The sequence below is a fragment of the Panthera leo genome, chromosome B3, assembly GCF_018350215.1.
Source record: "Panthera leo isolate Ple1 chromosome B3, P.leo_Ple1_pat1.1, whole genome shotgun sequence".
Lineage (NCBI taxonomy): Eukaryota > Metazoa > Chordata > Mammalia > Carnivora > Felidae > Panthera > Panthera leo.
In genome coordinates, this window is record NC_056684.1 from 29115183 (window position 1) to 29132253 (window position 17071).

Here is a 17071-nt window from a genome sequence, read left to right on the forward strand (position 1 = left end):
AAAGTCCTCTATAAGCTGACAACACTTTAAAATGAAATGGAAAATTAAATTTAACTTAAGCCAACTAAATATATTCAGTAGATTCAGGTTTATCAGATCTGCTTTTGTCATATTAGTTATGGTTTTCTGAAGACTGGAATATATTTAAGAGAATATTCATGCTTTTTTAGCTGAATTTGCCAATCTAGTTCCCTTCTCTCAATAATCATATTAAGATGATTAGTCTGGTAGGAGCATTCATTTTTATAATCTTGCATAAAACCCAGAGTCCTCCATGAACAAGACAGGCAAAGAAAAAATCAATTTTTACTCATTTTCTTCAGTTTTTTTTCTTTATGAAGCTAGGCATATTTCTGGTAGTAGTTTTAAAGCTGTGGAAATGTTTTATTATTATATATTGTATTACAGAATTAGAAAATTTCAAAAAATAATTGTTTGGAACCACAAATAATTAAAAAGAAATATAATAACAGGCTCATAAAAAAGCATTCTGGCATCTGTGAGAATTTTTTCTTAAATTACGATATTTAGCTCTTCATACTTTTGAATATACTAGCCATGAATTTCTACTTCAACTGAATACTTTGACATATATTCCTTCTTGAAATATGGTAACTCATTTTTTCTTCAGCAGCTCAGTCATTTCAGGAACTACCTGCAAATTAAAAAAAATAAAAGTAATTAAGCAATTTGAGCCTTTAGTGTGCTACAGTCATAGCTCCTTAAGAAGTACACGGAGGCCAAAAGAAGCCACGCGCATCACTGCTGAGGCACGAGGTGCCCCTCCCCCACCCAACTCCCCCCTTGGGTGGCCTCCCTCCCATCTGTGGGAAGACTATACACGTTTACAGGGAGAAACCACCCAGACACACGGCTGGCAGGACCACTGGCCCACGCACTGCCTAGGGACCTTTGTGACACAACCACAAACCTTACAAAGGCACCACAGAAACAGGAGTCCAATTTTTCTTTTGTGAGGAGAGTCATGTGTATTTTTTACCTTCATGTTTTCTGGGCATTCTTCCTTCCCTTACTGTACTCTGGCCTTTCCTTCAAAGTCCATACCAAAGTCTCTTCCTTAGTCATGACTCTTGCTGGCCCCCCTAGCACTTGTTTTCTCATTGTTCGTTTGCTCACTCATCTTTCCTTCCACAAACACTACAGTTGCTTCTTCAGCACATGTTACTATCTTTCTGCACTTAAAAACAGGCTGCACGCTGAACATTCAATTTCACCATTCTTTATGAAAATAAAGGTTGTGCTAATGCAATGTCTGGTCAACAGACAAAATAAGAAACCACAGTGAAGGAAAACTGACGGAGTTGGCTCCCATTTTAAAATGGATTAATTACTAACCCTTAGTCTTGGCAGTTCAGGGGCTGCAACTGGAACTTTCAGTGTGAAGCTGCTTTCAGCCTGGACAACAGAGGAGGCTGTGAGTGGGGACTGCAGGGGAGGGTCACACGGAGCCCACCTGAAAACTAGCCGAGCCACTTGTGTAAAACATCAATTACCCAGTCTTCCATGGGGCTGTCGACTGTCCTAGCTCAGAGAGATCCCAGTTGAACTCGCCACTGATGAATATAGCCTCTCAATTATTTAAGAGAGCTACATTTCCATTAGGTGGAAATAATGTGTTCGTACAAAATTTATTAAGGAAATTGTCGACATGTTGTTTCTTCCGAATGTCACTTTGTCTCCAGCCTGTTAAAAGGCCCATGTTTACCATGGAGCCAGCAGGCATTAGCTCAGGGGCAGCATTAGGTGCTGGCACCACTTGTCCCAGCTTTCCACGGTGGAGAGACCATGAGCTTATGCCAGTCACACAGATGACATGCTAAACAAGCCTCACGTGGGACCGACGTGTTTCATGAAAAATAGGCTAGAGCCTAATAACTTCTTTTAAATGAAACATTTAACCTGAGTTAGAACACACAATTTTTAAAAACCTTACAGAACGTCTTCCTGCCACACTACCCAAAATAGGGTTAAGAGGACTTTGTCCATCATCTATATCCTTTTTTATTAGATCAACCTCAGACTTTCCAAGCATACCACACAATGCCTTACTTAGGGAAAAGAAAACGCCAACTCTGGTTCACTGAATATCTTATAGCCTGAGCAAACTCAAAGATCTGGATTCTTATTTTTATTTTAGAAATTGTAGAGGCAGCTCTCTATTCAGTAAGACTAAATGAAAGTAAATTTACATTTAAAATAAGATATTCTGGGGTGCTTGGGTGGCTCAGTCGGTTAAGCATCCGACTTCATCTCAGGTCATGACCTCACAGTTCATGAGTTTGAGCGCCACATCGGGCTCTGTGCTGACAGCTCAGAGCCTGGAGACTGCTTTGGATTCTGTGTCTCCCTCTCTCTCTGCCCCATTCCCACTTATGGTCTCTCTCTCTCTGTCTTAAAATATTTAAAAAAGAAAAGTAACAGCTGTTAACAAAGATGTGGAAAAACTAAAACATTTGCACACTGCTGAATGTAAAGTGGTGCAGCCACTAGAGAAAGCAGCTTGGAGATTCTTTGAAAAGCTAACCACAGAATTACCACATTATCCAGCAATTCAAAGGTATATACCCAAAGGAAATCAAAGTGGGGACTTAGAACAGATATTTGTAGGCCTATAATCATTGTACTGGATTAGACAAAAGTTTCACATATATGACACCTACTAAAGGACAAGCAATAAAAGAAAAAATAAACTGGACTTCAACAAATTGTAAACCTGTATGCGTCAAAGGACACCGAGAAAGTGAAAAGACAGGAGCTCCCCTCTACTTGTTAGATGGGATGCTGCCTGATTCATGACTCATTTAATAAAGCCAGTAATAAAAACAAATAAGTAAATTGCAAAAGAAAAGAAGAGAAGAGGGAGAGAGAAAACAGGAAAAGTCAACCCGCAGAATGAAGAAAATATTTGCAAATCATATACCTAATAAAGAACTTGTATCCAGAATAAAGAACTCTTATAACTCAACTACAAAAAGACAAATAACACAACTTTAAAATGGGCAAAGGATTTGCCCAGACATATCTCCAAAGAAAATACATTATAAATGGTTAATAAAGACATGAAGAAATGCTCATCATCATTAGCTATCAAGGAAATACAAATCAAGACCACAACAAGTTACCATTTCATACCCATTAGGAAGTCTGTAACAAAAAAGATGGGATAGTAAGAAGTGTTAGTGAGTGTATGGAGAAATTGGAGCCTTCATATACATTATTGGTGGAAATGTAAAATGGGGCAGCCACTTTGGAAAACAATCTGACAGTTCTTCAAAATGCTAAAAATAGAGTTTTCAAGTGACCCAGAAATTCCATTCCTAGATATATACCCAAACAAGATAAAAACATATATGTATGTATAAAAGCTTAAATGCTCACAGTAGCATTTATAATAGCCAAAGAGTAGAAAGTCAAATGTCTATCAAATGATTAATGCATAAACAAAATGAGGCATATCCACACAATGGATATTATTTTGCACTAAAAGGAAACGAAAGTGCTGATATAGGAGACAACACAGATGAATCTTGAAAACATTATGCTAAGAAGCCAACCACAGAAAGCCCATATATTACATGATTCTATTTATATGAAATGTCCAGGATTGGCAAATCCATAGAAACACAAAACAGGTTAGTTGTTGCCAGGGGCTGGGGAGAGTGCAGAACAGGGAGTGACTGCAAATGGGTATGGGGTTTCTTCTCAGTGTGAAGAAAATGTTCTGGAATTAAATAGCTAATGGTTGCATAACTCTGAATATACTAAAACTCACTGAACTTTGCATTTTAAAAGGGTGAACTTTATGATTTGTGAATTAAATTTCAGGAAAGCTTTAAAAAAAAAAAAACAACAATAACCAGTCAGGTGGTGTCCTGTGCTCTGTCACTCTGACTCTGATTATAATATTTACCATTTATTGAACACCTATTATGTACCTATTATGAAAAGAAATACAAACAGGTAGGCTAATATTTAACCAAGACTGTACTAGGTATAGCATAATCTCATTTAACTTTCAATACAACCATGTAAGGTAGGTAGTATATTATTTATATTACTTTTGAGGAAGCTTACATTCAGAAAAATTAAGTAATTGGCCAAGATAACTTAACTAGTATGTGGCCAAGACAGAATCTGAATTAAAGCTCTCAACTACTGTACCATATTATTTTTCTTATATTAAGAAAAAAACAACTTGTCATCTCTAACTCATGATTACTGAAGGGTGACATAAAACAATAAATATTAAAGAATAAATTTACATTTACATTTACTCCAGACATGAAGTTTGGTGGATACCATATCACTTAGAGAATTATTAGTCACGCTATGTGTGACAGTTTGAAATTTAAAATTTTTACACAGAAATTTAGTCTAAAAAAGTCCTTTTTACATAACTATTATTTGACTTATGATATTTTTTTTAAGATTTTATTTTTTTAAGTAATCTCTACGCCTGACGTGGGGCTTGAACTTACAACCCTGAGATCAAGATCTGCATGCTCTCCCAACTGAGCTAGGCAGGCACCCCTGACTTACAATATTTTCTTTAAAGTCTTAATCTGAAATAGATTATGCTCTCACTCACTCATATTTTGCATAATTGTACTTTTATGTATTGTTATACCTTTAAATATTTGATTTTTAAAAGACAGAGGGTGACCCTGAAGAGTATAGTCACTATACTACCTTGTCCACTCTTCGGTCAGAATTACTACAATATTCATCTATATTATACTCATTCTGATTTCAACTGACAAAACAATCTGATGGATACCGTCTAAGTTCCCAGAGTCTGCCAAAGGTGCAATCCTTTTTACTGCGATTTATTTAAAAAAATTTTTTTTTTCAACGTTTTTTATTTATTTTTGGGACAGAGAGAGACAGAGCATGAACGGGGAAGGTGCAGAGAGAGAGGGAGACACAGAATCGGAAACAGGCTCCAGGCTCTGAGCCATCAGCCCAGAGCCTGACGCGGGGCTCGAACTCACAGACCGCGAGATCGTGACCTGGCTGAAGTCAGACGCTTAACCGACTGCACCACCCAGGCGCCCCATTTACTGCGATTTATTAAAGAGCAGTAGTGATGAACCACCTGGCAGTCCCTGATGAGATGGGAAGGCAGGGTGATGAGTGAAAGGATGGAATCAGGAGCCTTAGTTGTACCAAAAACTTGCAGAATAACTTCCCCAAATCACATCTCTTTGGGACATAGGCAATTTAAAAAAGAACATGACTCATTTGTGTTATACATGTAGTAGCTAATGGGAAGCTGCAACTCAAGCAGTAATTTTTTTTTTAAAGATTTTATTTTTAAGTCATTTCTATACCCAACATGGGGCTTGAACTTACAATCCCGAGATCAAGAGTCACATGCTCTACCAACCAAGCCAGCTAGGTGCCCCCCAAGCAATATTTTTGATATTTTATAATCTAATCAGACTGCTTTTTAAAGGATTAACTTTTCTCCCTTTATATTAATTAAAGGTATATATAACTGTGCTTCAGAACTTCGGAGCAGGATGAGATAATCACTACCTTAATATAATTCTAGCTAAAAGCAAATAAACGTTAGGTCTTAGTCCAAACACATTATCACATGTAGGCTTCTTAAAACACCAAGAACAGCTTGAGAATCTCCAGTTGGAAATCGGCTAACTGAATGATTCTTTAGGTCCCTTTCCACTTCTACTATCCTAGGACTGTCAACAAGATACCTCTCTCAGCACACACACGCTCTCACTCGCTCACATACCTCTCTGTCTCTCTCTCGTGTCAAACCTGGGAGCTCCCCTAAATGCAAGAAGCACAGTGTGTGTGATACCATTCCATCAGTAATTGCTACAAAGATGCTCCTGCCCCAAGGCAGGTGTCCACCGTATAAACATCACAAATTTCCAACTAATACTTCATCCATTTATCAAGTAAGCCCTGTCTGTAGGTTGCAATACACAATACGCTAACAGAAAAACATAAACAAAACAACTTGCAAATTTATTAAAATATTCTCTTGAAGAAAAATAAAAGGCAAACTACAGTAGATGTCTGTTTGCAAATGTGTCAACACAATACATGGATAGGGTTCAGAAGTGTTTAATTTCATATTTTTTATTTAAAAGGTCTTTACCCCTCTACCCCTTCTCACTGGAGCTAAATGCTTGGTACTTGAACAAAGTTATCCTTGTACAGAGATACAAAAAATTTGTTTTTCACACTAACTTTTCCTCCAACTGGCATATCTTAGTGGTCAAATGACTACCATTAATTACTGTTCTTACAGGGGCTCCTGGGTGGCTCAGTTGGTTAGGAATCGGACTCTTGATTTCGGCTCAAGTCATGATCTCACGGTTTGTGAGGTTGAGCCCCACGTCGGGCTCTGCGCTTGGGACTCTCCCTCTTTCTCTGCCCTTCCCCTGCTCACCCACGCATGTGCGCGCTAGCTCTCTCTCTCTCTCAACATAATAAACTTAAAACTTATATATATTGTTCTTACACAGCTGGGCCAAGTAACAATTGCAGAAGAACTACCTAAATCCTAAATTTCAATTATAGGACCCCAGGATCACTGAAGTGGGGCTGTACTCTTCCAGGGCAAGATACAGGCCCTTTGAGGGATGGAGTGGGGGGTGCTCCTGAGGTGAAGGATGCCCTATGAACACATACTTCACAGTTTAGACGTGTTCTCAAAATACACTCATTAGTTTATCTGGATCATATACACTGCTAGTGGAGCCGTGGTAATGGGCCAATCCTCTTGCCAAGAGGACCACCCTGGCTCTATTCTCAGGCTGCAGCCTCTCTATTAAGGCCCACAGTAGCTCACTGTAATTCTGTGCAAGGGGTTCCTCACTCTAGCAAACCGACTTCTCCCTGGGCTAGATGCTACTTTCAGAGCCTCAATGCCTGCATGAGTGCTTTCTGCACTTCTAGGCAACCTAGAAGTTTGTAGACAGGCCCTGAGGGACAAAAAGCAGTTAGGCCATGCATGAGCTATCACCTTTAAATGTGGCCAAATGAGTATCAGGTGCACATCAATATCACTAAAGTAATTTCATTCATGGGTAGGGTAACTACAGGGGTGGTGGCAGGGTGGAAAGAACACTCAAAACAGTGAAGACTATGAAGAGTGGGAAATAAGTGTTCTCCCCTACATTTATCAGGTTAGGAAGGCCTTTAACTCTCAAGCAGAGCATACTTGTTGAGTCAGATAAAACGGACTTGAATGCCCCCTCTTTCCCTGAAAAGCTGTAGCATTGTTGGCAAATTTCTGAATGAGGGTATTTGATGTGAATTTCTTTAAGGTACCTGTCAAATATGATTCTAAGTTATAATTACCTGAATCACTTCACATTGTGTACTAACTATGCACACGAGATGCCAAAAGTCCTGTGGATATTTTAAAGACAATATGGATTACCTCTTTTTTTCTTTTTTTAAAGTTTATTTATTTTGAAAGCGAGAGCAAGCGGGGTAGGGGCAGAGAGAGAGACTGGAGAGAAAGAATCCCAAACAGGCTCTGTACCACCAGCGCAGGGCCCTATGTGGGGCTCGAACCCAGGAACCATAAGATCATGATCTGAGCTGAAATCAGGATTTGGAAGCTTAACCCACTGAGCCAACCAGGCTCCCCCGTAAGAACAGTAATTAAAGGCAGTCATTTGACCACTAAGATATACCAGTGGGAGGAAAAGTTAGTATGAAAAACGGAAATGGCCCCAATGGACTCCCTCTTAAAGGGAAAGTTATAATACTTTATATAAATGTCATGTATTTATCAGGACAACTTCACTTTAAGTAGCTCAAAACTGGTAAATGTATTAATATATAGAGACACAGTACACACACATACAAGACTTTCCTATAATAGCCTCTTTTCTATCAACTCTAAAAGGTTCTTGGATGACAAGCTAGGTAACAGCCACCTCTCTGATGGCCAGCTTACCTTAAATAAATCAGCGACTATTCCGTAATCTGCCACTTGAAAAATTGGAGCTTCTGGGTCTTTGTTAATAGCCACAATTGTCTGTGAAATAAAGAGTTTGGCCTTTATCAAGAAAACATATAGATTGATGGCTGTATTTTAACATTCCCAACAACAAATTTATATGGTTAAAAATGTCTACCAAATAAGATTAATCTGATTCATTTGTGCCAATATTGTAAATTTATAAATTTCTGGGTTGGTACATAACAAAATTATCTCCCACTCCCCACTGGCCCATCACAGTATTTTAAAAGATTTTAAACCATTATTTTTCTAAGTTCTTCTCTGACTTATGGAAAGAAAATATTTTAGGAAGTAATAAATCAGAGGAGAGGATTCTGGGAAGATGGCAAAGTAGGAAGCATCAGCAATCTGTCTCCCCATCTAGACTGTTAACAACTGCATTGGCAGAATCTGTCTAATGTAACCATTTTGGAACTCTTGGAGCTTGCAACTTCCAGGGCATGGCTTGCAAAGTAAGCTGCAGCTCTTTAGTGCAGTAACAGTCCCCACCCCCAGTGGCAAGCAGCTGTGCACATATTCCTGGAGCAGCTTGCACACAGCCTGCAGGAACAAGAGTGGGCAAAAAGAACTCTTGTCCCCCAACTACTGGGGGACCAGTGCTTTGGTTACTGACTGCTGTTTCTGATCAAAGAGATGCATACAAATAGAGGAGGATGGCCATTGCTGTTGCACTTCCCCACTGTTGCACGTCCCTCCCCTACTCTGGCTAAAGTTACCTCCAGGGGATTTAAAGCCTTAAAGCACTTCTTCTGCCTCCCTTCATTGTTCTCTTTTTCTCAAAAGCAACTGCTGATACAGGGAAAATTACAAATTGGCCACACATTCAGGCTGAGAAAGGACACAAAAAGACCTTAAGTTTATATCTCAGGTTAATCTTTGGCAAAGAGCCTACAACAATCAAAAAAGAACGATAAATAAAAACAAACAGTGGGGCGCCTGGGTGGCTCAGTCCAGTTAAGCGTCTGACTTCAGCTCAGGTCATGATCTCTCACGGTCAGGTCCCTGAGTTTAAGCCCCGCATCGGGCTCTGTGCTGACCGCTCAGAGCCTGGAGCCTGTTTTGGATTCTGTGTCTCCCTCTCTCTCTGACCCTCCCCCATTCATGCTCTGTCTCTCTCTGTCTCAAAAATAAATGTTAAAAAAAATTTTTTTTTTTTTTTTTAAAACAAACAGCAAACCCTGGGAAAGGAGGAGAATCTGATTAACAGGAATACCATATTATCAGATTTAAATATCCAGTTTTCAACAACAACAACAAAATCACAAGGCATACTAAGAAACAGGAAAAAAAAAAAATCAAGGAAAATTCCATTCAAAGGCAAAAAAAAATAAAATAAAATCAATAGAAATTGCCTATGAAAAAGATCCGGGGGTGCCTGGGTGGCTTAGTCGTCTGGGTGTCTGACTTCAGCTTAGGTCATGATCTCATGGTTGGTGAGTTCGAGCCCCGTGTCAGGCTCTGTACTGACAGCTTAGAGCCTGGAGCCTGCTTCAGATTCTGTGTCTCCCTCTCTCTCTCTGCTCCTCCCCCGCTCATGCTCTCTCTCTCTCTCTAAAAAATAAACATTAAAAAAAATTTTTTTAAAGAAAAAGATCCAAAGGCAGCCCTACCATAGAAAGACTTTAAAACAACCATTTTAAAGATGCTCAAAGAATTATAAAGATGTGGAGGAAGTCAAGCTAGCAATGTATGAACAAAATGGAAATATCAAAAAAGAGGCGAAATTTAAAGAGAAACCAAAAAGAAAATTCTGGAGATGTAAAATATAATAACTGAAATAAAAAATTCACTGGAGAGACTCAAACGCAGATCTGAACAAGCAGAAGACAGAATCAGCAAACCTGAAAGTAGGACAATGGAGGGGCGCCTGGGCGGCTCAGTCAATTAAGCATCCAACTTTGGCTCAGGTCATGATCTCGCAGTTTGTGGGTTTGAGCCCTGCATCGGGCTGTGCTGACAGCTCAGAGTCTGGAGGCTGCTTTGGATTCTGTGTCTCCCTCTCTCTGTCCCCTCCCCCACTTGCACTCTGTCTCTCTCTCTCAAAAACAAATAAACATTTAAAAAAAATTTTTTAAAAAGAAAGTAGGACAATGAAAATTATCAAGTCCTTAGAATAGAAAGAAAAAGATTAAAGAAAAGTGAAGGGTCCTGTGGGCCAACAACAAGCAAACAAAAATATATATTGTGGGAGACCCAGAAGAAAGAAAAAGAGGCAGAAAGAATTGAAGAAACAGTGGCTGCAAACTTCCTGAATTTGATGAAGGACATTAATATAAACATCCAAGATGTTCAACAAACTCCAAGAAAGATGAATTCAAAGAGACCCACACAAGACACATTATAGTCAAACTTTCAAAAGCCAAAGATAAAAACAGAATCTTGAAAACAGGGACATGAGACTCATTACATACAAGGGATCCTCAATATTGGCAGATTTCTCATCAGAAATATTGGAGACCAGAAGGCAGTGAGCTGATTGATACATTCAAAATGCTAAAAGAAAAAAATTGTTGACCCCAAATTTTATATCCATCAAAACTGTCCTTCCAATGACATTCTTTTTGCAGAAATTAAAAAAACCTATCCTAAAATTCATATGGAATCTCAAGGGACACTGAATAGCTAAAACAATCTAGAAAAAGAGCAAAGATGGAGGACCCATACTTCCTGATTTCAAAACTTACTACAAAGCTACAGTAATTAAAACAGTGTGGTACTGGCATAAAGACACACATACAGACGGACAGGATAGAATAGAGAGAGCTCTGAAATAGACACTCACATATATGGTCAAACGATTTTTGACAAGAGTGTCAAGACCACTGAATGCAGAAGGAGAGCCTTTACAACAAATGGTTTTGGGAAAACTCGATAAAGTTGGGACACTTAATACCAAAACAAAAAGTAACTCAAAATGGATCAAAGATTTAAGCATAAGACCTAACTAAAACTATAAAACTCTCAGAAGAAAACACAGAGGAAAGGCTGTATGACATTGTTTTTGACAATAATTTCTTGGATAGTCCATCAAACATATAAGCAATAATAGAAAAAAAGACAAACTGAACTTCATGGGAATTTTTAAATGTTGTGAATCAAAAGACACTATAAACAGAGTAAAAAATCAATCCAGAGAAAGGGAGAAATATTTGCAAATCATACATTGGAAAAGGGATTAATATACAGAATATTTTTTAATAAAACTTCTAAGCTGAACAAAAACCCCCAAATAAGCCTATTCAAAAAGACAACCTGAATAACCACTTCTCCAAAGAAGATACATAAATAGCCAAATAAGCACATGAAAAGGCGTTCCACATTACTGATCACTAGGGAAATGCAAATCAAAACTACAATATCACCTCACACTCATTAGGATGGCTACTATTAAAAAATATATATAACCACAAGTATTGGCAAGAATGTGGAAAATTGGAGCTCTTGTACACCATTGGTGGGAATGTGAAATGTACAACCACTGTGGAAAACATTATGGCAGTTCCTTAGAAAATTAAAAGTAGAACTGCCATGTGATCCAGCAATACCACTTTCTGGGTATATGCTGAAAAGAAATTAAAACAGGGCTCAAAGACATATTTGCACACCCATGTTCACAGTAGCATTATTTGCAATACCTAAATATGGAAGCAATCCAAGTGTCCATCAACGGATAAATACATAAGCCAAATGTGTTATACAGATACAACAGAATATTATTCAGCCCAGAAAAGGAGCAAATTCTGACATATGCTACACCATGGATGAACTCTAACAACATACGCTAAGTGAAGTAAGCCAGTCACAAAAAGACAAATATATGTGATGACTCCACTTATCTGAGGTACTCAGAATAGTCAAAATCATAGAGACAGAAAGTATAACTGTGGTTACCAGGAGGTGGAAGGTATGGGGGGAAATTAGGAACTTATTGTTTAATGGGTACAGAGTTTCATTTTACAAGATGAAAAGAATTCTGGAATTGGATGGTGGTGATGGTTGCACAACACTATGAATAATTTAATATCACTGACAATGTGTACACAATTTTTAATTCTACACTTAAAAAAGGTAAACATAGTAAATTTTATGTGTATTTTACCACAGAATTTTGTTTTAAGTAGAGTACACTCAAAAAGTTGAATTTTACTATATATAAATTATACCTCAATAATCTGACTTAAACAAAAGGTAACTGAAAAGTTCTGCAGTTTATCAAAAAACTTTAGATACACTGAATAAAACCTTTGAATGAAAAATTAAGTACCTTATATTTGGTGTGTTTTATTCAATATGATAGTTAGAAGTCTACTTTATTAAATCATTAGATATTTATTATGATTAGTCAACCTTTAGCTTATTTCACTTATAAAATGATTAATATCTTCTATGTCCTGTTAACAATATATAAATTTAAATGCAGGGTTTTTTTATTTTTGAAAGAGAGAGAGCATGTGCACATGTGCATGTCTGGGAAGGACAGAGAGAATCTCAAGCAGGCTCCATGCTCAGCACAGAGTTGGATGCAGGACTTGATCTCACAACTGTGAAATCAAACCTGAGCCGAAATCAAGAGTCAGACGCTTAACCAACTGAACCACCCAGGTGCTCCTAAACTTGTGATTTTAAATGTTGGATTTCAACTTAAAAAAAAAGACAAAAACAAAAACAGAACAAATCCACACCCTAATTCATATAGTTTGTAGCTCAAACTATCTATCTTCCATATACTGCATTCCACTTACTATTTTTAAATTATTATCCTGGGTCTTTATTACAATATAGAAGTTATCTAGTCAGCCTGTTAGTAAGGAACTTTAAAACAAAAAGGTTTAAGTCCTTAGGTATGCAGCAAATATAATATAATAAATTACTATGTCTCCTACAAGAACTACCAAAAGGTCCTCTTATCTCCTACAAGAATTTTTAACATGAAGGATTATAATGACCAATTAGTAACAGATTAAGGAGAAATAGTCACACAAAAAGGTGCTGCATTTACCAATTATTCAATTTATTAATAACAGATTTACGTATATGTTACAAAGTGTTTGGTATTCTTCATAGGTGCTTCTAACACCACTGCAATTAAAGTTTTGACTCTAGGGGCACCTGGGTGACTCGGTCGGTTAAGCGTCCAACTCTTGATACTGGCTCCAGGTCATCATCTCACAGTTTGTGAGTTCCAGCCTCACATGGGGCTCTGCACTGGCAGCCCAGAGCCTGCCTGATTCTGTGTATCCCTCTCTCTGCACTCATGCACACGTGTACACGTGTGCACTCGCTCTCAAAATAAGTAAAGTATTGACTCTAATATTTGATTCTAATGTGGTGTTATTTTTGCTTTAAAAAAATGTTTGTTTTAAAAAAAAAAAAATTTTATTTATTTATTTATTTATTTATTTAGAGAACATGTGCACGTGGGGGAGGGGAAGAGAGAGAATCCCAAGAATATAATAAATAATAATAAAATATAATAAATATAATATAATATAATAAATAAATATAATAATAAAATATATATAATAATATATATAAATAAATAAATATAATAAAATAAAATCAGCAAGGAGCCTGATGCAGGGCTCAATATCACAAATGGAGAGATCATGACCTGAGTGGAAATCAAGAGGTGGAGACTTAACCGACTGAGCTACCCAGGCGCCCCTAATGTGGTGTTATTTTAATAGATTATAATAATTCATTTCTCTAGAAGTAAAATTAAGTTTCTAATGCCTATTACTCTAGCACATGAAAACAGCTGGAACACATTTTAGAAGAACTTTGATATATAGGCTGGCTTAAAATATAGGCTATATGACATATGTGTAATTCCTCTAGGGTCCCTCAAAGAGATGAAAATATTCCAGAATATCTGAGATTAGAGCACAGTGCAGTCCAGGTAACTACTATTCCAGAGAAACATGTGTGGTCGAAGACAATAAATGATGGTTTCAATATGAACCTTAAATCCAAAGTCACAAGGACTAACATTTTGAATCACAAGCATTTGATTTGTATGGAGGTGTTTCTCTTCTGGGAATATGTAAGCCTGCTTCACAGCAACTAGCAGAGATTTATTTAATTAATGATGGTTAATGATTTTCCTGGAGGCCACCTAGTCAAACATCTGACAGTTTAATCATCTGAAAGCTTTTTCATTCCTACTGTATAGCAGTTATTTTTAAAGCAAGAGCACACAACTGTGGGCAAGGAACCACTAAAGTATTTAAGAATGCTCCCCTTCCTTACACAACTTTTAAAGCACAGATTGTATTCAATGAAATTAATACATATATAGTTCAAAAAGTGCTTTCATTACACTGACTCATTTGATATAACGACCAAATCTCATATTCTCTAAACTATACCATGATGCTAATTAAAACTGTAGCTTGTATGCAATGTGATTATCAGATATAAACCAATTACTCTAATATCCCATTTTTGACCTTAACCAAAATTACAACCAGAGATTGTTGTGTTTCCCACATAAGGCACTGATGACAAGGGCTATGCCTTTTTCATTTAAGCATCCCCAGCATCTGGTACAAACTAAGTGCTTAATAAATATTTGTTGACTGCATAAACAGACAAACTCTTGGCTCAAATTTCTTCTTATAGATTGTTCCCGAACACTGGTCTCCTTACTTCAATTGTTCCCTTTTTGCTTTAACATATACTAGCTACTCCATCTCTCCTGCAAGCTAGTCCTGCTGGCATGGGATGACAATTTTTACCAGGAACTTCTTGGCAGGAAGAATCTTTTATTTTAGAGAAGCAGAATTAGATATGTCTGAACTGGCCCAGCTAAAAGTATTTTTTAAGGTTACTGTACTAGAGTGTTTTTTTTTTCTTTAATGCAGCAATAACATTTTCCCCATTGGCACTGCTTGTTTTCATATCTCAGTAAAGAAACCTGCCATCCAACTGTGAAATCTGACTGGTTTTGGGCCAATTCATTTAGAGGTTACAAGGAGGTAGTGAATGCATTTTTTTCAAGTTAGAAGTTAAACCTGTTAAAAGTTTTATTACCTTTTATATCAAACTTCCATCTGAATGCATAAAAGCCAGAGTGTCAGAAGCATCTCTGTCTTCATGAAAGACTAAGTTCATAATTCAAACTGTACATTCGTATGCATGAATTAATGTGTCATATTCTGAAATATATGTTCACAGAGTCATTACACAGGACTTCCCGATATAGTCCAAGCAGCAATTTAAAATCAAGTGTTTCCTCTACATCCTGTATTTTTAACAATTACTCAGATATTAAGATGCTCCAACTCCAAATGTGTCCGTCACACTTTAGTAACAGCCTGAGAAGAGGAGCTGTGCTGACATATGAGGGTGGGACTTTTAGGGGACCAGGGTAAAGCAGATAGAGAATCAGGGATGAGAAATCTTATAAACTAGTTAGATGGTCAGAACCTCATCAAGCTGTTTTCACCCTAAATTTTCTATCCACTAATTTCAGAGCTGAAAGGGACCTCAGACATCATCAACCAACACCTGTGTTAGGCAAAGAACAGAGGTGCAGACAGGACACATCATGTGGTAAGCTAGTAGCAAAGCTGGGACTCAGGGTCACACTTTTTTTTCCTGACATGGCACTGCCTCTCCTACCAATGGTACACCTTCAATCAGTGAACAGCAGCTTGTACTTCTTTCAGTTCCTGAAAGAAATGTTAATCTGAATGGCTGAACTTACATACACTGTGTAACTATATGGAAACAGAGTGAAACCAAAATTTTAAAATATAAAAATCTTTCTTTTAGGATCATTATTATTGTGTAGTTACCTTGCTGTCTTTCATCCCAGCTAAATGTTGAATGGCTCCAGATATTCCTACAGCAATATAAAGCTCCTGAAATAAAAGAGACCATTATCTTTAATACATACTTATATATATTATATTGTATCTTCCACAGTATGTGCTATTAGCAATTCAGGTCTCAGACTGAAGATATTTTAAATAGAAAAGATGCAATATGTATTACTTAAATTATGCTTACCTCCTTCCCTGATCTCCCTAATCCATAGTCTTCTTTTTCCTCTGAATAATAAACATGTGGATAATGAGAATCTATGAGCATTAAATATGTGCCATCCACTATACTAAGCATTTTACATCACCTGTTTCACTTAATCTCACAATTTCCTGTGAGGTAGCACTTTTTGTCTAGGCTATTTATTTATTCATTCATTTACAGAAAGCGCGAGTAGAGGAAGGGCAAAGAGAATCCCAAGCAGGATCATACTGCCAGCGCAGAGCCAGACACAGGGCTTGAACTCCCGAAACCACGAGATCATGACCTGAGCCAAAACCAAGAGTCAGGCGCTTAACCGACTGAGCCACTCAGGCGTCCCTGGGCTACTTTTAGATAATCACACTTTAACTCATCATTCTGTATATACCCATTCACAATATACACACAATGTACATTAACATATAAACACATACTAAAATATATTTTGACTTATTTGTCTGGCTTCTCATAAAAAGAAATTTGTTAAAAATGATCATTAGGATATATTTATTAGACTTCATATTCAGAAAAACCAAAAATACAAATCAGCCTCAAGAGGTTCTAACAGACACATATGCATGTGTACATGCACACACAGTCTCCCTAAGTAAGGAATATAAACTTCTTGAAGGCATAGGCATAACCTTTGTATTTCTAGCACTTAATAAAAGGGCCCCCAGACTGTAGTTTCTAAGTAAATGTTGATGACAGTATTTGTGCCTCCTCCTAACCCTTCACCCCCAGTAATAACTGAAGTAACAAAGAAAATGATAACTGACTGTTGCTCTCTGTCCCCTTATCTAAAAAATTTAAAGTGTCCATGTTTGAAAATTAAAACTATCATGGAAAACCAATTTAATCAGTGCTTAATTAAAAGAGCTTAGCTGCTCCATTCTATCTATTGGATATAATTAAAGCTTTAACTGAAAAGCTTTTCCCCACACCTAAACTGAACTAGCAAGTCCTACCTTGGGTAGGGGGGTTCACCCACTATGTAAACAGATTGACACTACG

At 37.3% G+C, this 17071-nt stretch overlaps 1 protein-coding gene across 3 annotated transcripts in view; it reads right to left on the minus strand.

Annotated features, from left to right (window-relative positions):
* Positions 1-350: 350 nt before the first annotated feature.
* Positions 351-17071, minus strand: part of ETFA (electron transfer flavoprotein subunit alpha) — an 82724-nt gene continuing 66003 nt past the window's right edge. For 2 of the 3 annotated variants that reach the window (XM_042941310.1, XM_042941311.1), the window contains exons 10-12: positions 15829-15894; positions 7964-8044; positions 351-655 (exon numbers count right to left, since the gene is read on the minus strand). In XM_042941310.1, coding sequence (XP_042797244.1) covers positions 617-655; positions 7964-8044; positions 15829-15894 — 186 coding nt within the window. In that variant the 3' untranslated portion in view covers positions 351-616. The remainder of the gene's footprint in view (positions 656-7963; positions 8045-15828; positions 15895-17071) is intronic. The other variant, XM_042941312.1, reaches the window with a different exon arrangement.